The 5,284-nt window shown below is 31.9% G+C and overlaps 1 protein-coding gene across 1 annotated transcript; it reads left to right on the top strand.

Moving 5' to 3' along the window:
• The first annotated feature begins 1,445 nt into the window (after positions 1-1,445).
• On the top strand, positions 1,446-2,438 carry LOC124959965 (olfactory receptor 5T3-like). The gene has a single exon (XM_047518469.1). It carries the CDS (start codon positions 1,446-1,448, stop codon positions 2,436-2,438), a length of 993 nt encoding a protein of 330 aa, XP_047374425.1.
• Positions 2,439-5,284: the final 2,846 nt, after the last annotated feature.

Raw genomic sequence — 5,284 nt, forward strand, 5'->3', positions numbered from 1 at the left:
AAATTAGCAAAATCATTCCATTGAATCAGTGAAGTTACTTCTAGGATAATATAAACATGGGAATTTCTCTTTCTAAGCAGTAGTTTCATTTATTTATTTTCTTTATCATGCGAATGTCTCAATATAACCAAAGTGTAGCACCTTTCGACTCATTTATATAAATCATTTGCAAATCATTGAATTTACCTTGGACCCAAGTGCATCATGTTTTTTCCTCTTTCTACAATCTTTTCATCTAGGATATACTGAAGGAAAAAGAGTTCCCATGATAGAACCTTCCCTCCTACTACAGTGGTCCCAGTATTTAATTGTGCTTCAGTAACTAAGGCCATCGGTGTAGAAACAGATGCATCTTTAACTATTTTTGCTATTGACATTGGAGTTCCTCATGTATTTTCTGATTTATGTTCACTGAATGAGAAAAAACTATGAGCAACTGGGGAAAATGTTGAGAAATTAAACACTGTGTGGAAAATGTAGTGATTTTACTATTTCAGTAATTACTTCTGTGAATAATTTTATTAGCTATTATCAAGTGACATTTATTCAATAGTTATTTTTCAAACTCCATTAATGGCCATTATTTATTTTGACAGAAATATGTCTCAAGATAAATTCAAGGACATTACAAGTAAAATGAGAGATAAATTAGGAAATATTTCACAGTGTCATTAAATGAAATTTGAAAAACAGTGATGGTAAAATAAGCTACAGAGATCAAAATGAAACAACTTAGTGATCTGAATTTTGCAGGGAAAAAACAAAATTCAAAAGCACTTCACTGTTTTTGTTTAATAAATAAGGGGCATCTATCTCCAAAATTTTATTGACTGTTCTATTTATTGGAACAAGGAGATTATAAGAGAGCACATAACATAATTTTGCTAGAAATCCTGCATGAGAGCTTCAAATATAAGTGCCATTTCATTTTTTACTCATTTGAAAATTAAATTATGTCCACATCTCTTTTTTTCTCACTTCTGTTTGACTCAACCTTTGTTGTTTGGTTAGTTGTTTTCATGTAACAACTGTAAAATTAAGAAAGGAGTTTTCATGTACTTTATAGTACATAAGACCTGTATGCAATTGTGTGTTTACCACTGTAACATTTTGAATTTTATATTAATTTGTCTTTATGAAATTTAGGATGACATAATATCAAAACAAGTATAAGAAATTTAACAGAAAAAGAATGAAAGCAAAGTCAAGAAATTTTGGCTTAAGAAAATATTAGCATGCTAAATTCAGCCAACACATGGATTAAAATATTTTTCCTTTTATTTATACAGCAAAATGTATCCATTTGGGGTGAAATTTCTTAAACCTGTTTATCACGTTGCACTGAGGATATCATGACACCATTCTAAGAAACAAACATGAATATATAATTGAACGGACTCTATCAACACATTAAATTGTAAGTTGGAACCAGTAAATAAACATAAATGGGAAGACTGTCTTCAGTTATGGATATACATAAAATTCAGTTGAAGAATGTGACAGAAGTCACCATGTTTGTGCTGATGGGCTTCACAGATGATTCTAACCTCCAAGTCTTCCTATTTTTACTATTTCTTGCCATCTACCTTTTTACTCTGATAGGAAATTTGGGGCTGGTCCTGTTGGTCATTGAGGATTCCAGGCTCCACAACCCCATGTACTACTTTCTGAGTGTTTTATCATTCTTGGATGCCTGCTATTCTACAGTTGTCACTCCAAAAATGTTGGTCAATTTTCTGGCAGAAAATAAATCCATTTCATTTCTTGGGTGTGCCACACAGATGCTTCTCTTCGTTACTTTTGGAAGCACAGAATCCTTTCTCTTGGCAGCAATGGCTTATGATCGCTATGTGGCCATCTACAACCCACTTCTCTATTCAGTGAGCATGTCACCCAGGGTCTATGTGCCACTCATTGTGGCTTCCTATGTTGGTGGCATTTCACATGCTACCATACACACAGTGGCCACTTTCCGTCTGTCCTTCTGTGGGTCCAATGAAATCAGACATGTTTTCTGTGATATCCCTCCTCTCCTCGCTATTTCTTGTTCTGATACTCACACCAACCAGCTTCTCCTCTTCTACTTCGTGGGTTCTATTGAGATGATCACTATCCTGATTGTCCTGATTTCCTATGGCTTCATCCTGTTGGCCATTCTGAAGATGCATTCTGCTGAAGGGAGGAAGAAAGTGTTCTCTACCTGTGGCTCTCACCTGACTGGAGTGTCCATTTATCATGGGACCATCCTCTTCATGTATGTGAGACCGAGTTCCAGCTACGCCTTGGATCATGATATGATAGTGTCAATCTTTTACACCATTGTAATTCCCATGCTGAATCCCATCATATACAGCTTGAGAAACAAAGATGTAAAAGAGGCAATGAAAAGACTGTTTGAGAAACACTGTATTATTAATAAGCTACGTATGCAGTATTGAGTAAACCTAAAATCAATACTGGGCTCATTTTTCTATGGTCAGAAACTAGAAAGAAAAATGTTCTGTTTTTAGTTAATAATGCAATATAACCCAGAATATTTCTAATTAAAACATTAATCTGCTCTACAATACAGCATTTGTCAAATGTAAATTTTCTTGGCTTCATTTTTTATTTAAATGGATTCATATTAAATATTCTTCCATAAATATATTTTTGTACTCATTGTGTAATGTGATTTTCACTTGCTACAACATTACACTTTGTCTTCAGAATTAGGTGGGTTGATACATACTCAATTTGTTTATCCTAAGTCTTCAACATTCATGGTGATGACACTTCCCATTCTGCAATTCCTGTGAAGGTCATCCCAAAGTTCATTTTTCCTTCTTTGTACCTTGACATACTAAAATCCATCCATGCTTATTGGCATGTCTTTTCCCTTATTTGGTTTACCATCAATTGTTGTTATTCCCTTATTAAAATCTTTCCTTGCCATTGCTCCACCACAGACATTGAATACAACTGTTTTGCAACTACTTTAAATATAATGCAAATATATTATAATATTTATTTAGTGTGTACTTATGTGCATGGGGAAAAAAAGAAAGGGATAACTTAGAAAATAATCTCCAACTATATTGGTAGATATCTTATGGACAACAGTAGGGCGATTCCTCAAAAAACTGAAAACAGAACTATATGATTGAGCAATCCCATTTATGGAAATATGTCTGAAGGAATTTGAATCAACCTGCTAGAGGCATGTCTGTGTTCCCACGTTGATTGCAGCATTATTCACAGTAATTAAGTATGGAATCTAAGAGTCCATCAGTGGATGAGCAGGTGAAGGATATGTGATAAAAACACACCAGAGAACATTATTAATCTTTAAAAAAAATTTTGTCATTTAGGACAACACAGATTAATTTAGAGGACATTATTCTAAATGATATCAGCCAGGCCCAGTAAAGCAAATACTGCATAAACTCATACTAGAAGATTCCCAGATAGCACATTTTTGCAAGTTACTCACTAAAATTTTCCAATTCCATTAGATGTTTCTGAATAGAATGAATCAATATTTTGGGGTAGGATGTATTGAATATAAAATTATAAAACATCTTATGTTTTACTTAATTTTATCTCAAATATTAGCATTATATTGTCCTTTAGCACTTTAAATTGTTGTGGAAATGCAAATGCTTGACTGTATCATTATTGAATATAACATTATGTGATTATATATACTATAAATGCATGCATATCTGTGTTTTCTTCTCTCTCAAAAGTCTGTGTTAAAAATGGAAATAATTGTTCTGAAGAAAAAATAATAAATATAATTTTTCTTTCAAAGTATTGTATGTGTTTGTCTGTTGTTGATTATGGATTCATTGAAAGAACTACCAGATGACTACTATCTAAAAGCATAGAGTAGTTCATAAAGATCTGTAATTCAAAATGCTAATAAAAATAAGCACTATTTGCAGTTAGACATAAGCACTAGTATTAAAGAAAAATAATAGCAAACAAATTAAAGTTAGAAGAAATAGAAAAAAATATTTCCTGCAGAGTCCTATGTTTAAGCAAGTAAATAGTCAAAGATTTGTCAGTATATGAATTCAAATTTTTAATTATTAGCCCATAATACTAATTGGGAGATAGATTTTACTGCAATTGTTTATTATGCCACTAATTTTCATTGTTTTACATATTGAACTACAGGAAAGGTATATAAGTCTTGGGTACATATTATCAGTTGCAAATAATTTGCTATATAAATTTATAAACTCATAATGTACTTCAAGCTGCAGTTTCAATATATAGACGAATTCTGTCAATAAGAGAGATGGACATTTGCACTGAAAATAGTGGTGGAAAGAGAAGAAAAATCACAATTCTCTGGGAAAGGTAAAGTCAGAATTCCTAGAAGAAATAGAAGTATCAGAAGAAAGTATTTCCAGAGAACTTTGGAAAGAATAAAGGAAAATTACATAATGAATACTCAAATGAGTGTCAAGGGAAAATTTTGGCGAAGTCATATGTATGTATTGTGAATAAAACTTAAAACACTGAAAGTATTTCTTTAACTGAAATATTTTTAAGATTTCTAACTCTTTAACATGTATTGAATGCTTAAGTCTTTAATGAATTTTAAACCAAAAATCGTTTAATTAAAAAATATTTATTATATGGTTAGAATACTCCCCAAGTACATTTCTTTCTTCGCTTCAAAGTGCCATGAGAAGAGGTGACATGAAAGTTAGCCAAAAAGAGGTGGGAAAAGAAATGATTTATTAAGGTGAGATGAAAACAGGCTGGAAAAATATAATAAAAAGAACTTCGGTGGGCCTGATGAGATCAATCTATTTTAAGTGTAATTAGGTGTAATGAGAAGATCAACACCAATACGATCTTGCCATCTGCTCAACAACATACTTGGCATAAGGATTTGGGGTATGAAAACATGTGTTATCATTCACTGTGATGATTAAAAGCCATGTGTGGAACAGAGAAACAAGATGTATCCCATTTGTTTACAATAAAATAAATTAAAAAAAAAAAGTCATGTGTGGTGTTAGAATTCTCTCAAAAGTGTCCCCCTCTTTCAAATAGCAATAATTTAAAATTTCCAAGTAGACAGAATAAGTTACAGCCAAGCAGATTAGTTAAATGGATGAAATAATAAGTGGTTAAAGCAACTTCCTTTAAATATGTCATTTTTTGTTCTTGAGTCTAAAATAAACATAACGTGAACTTTCATGAGATGTATTTTTTCTAAAATTCATTGTTTCACAAATCTAATAATAATCATAAATCATTGAGAAATATTTGTGTCCATAGTCTT

Source organism: Sciurus carolinensis, chromosome 11 (assembly GCF_902686445.1).
Source record: "Sciurus carolinensis chromosome 11, mSciCar1.2, whole genome shotgun sequence".
NCBI lineage: Eukaryota > Metazoa > Chordata > Mammalia > Rodentia > Sciuridae > Sciurus > Sciurus carolinensis.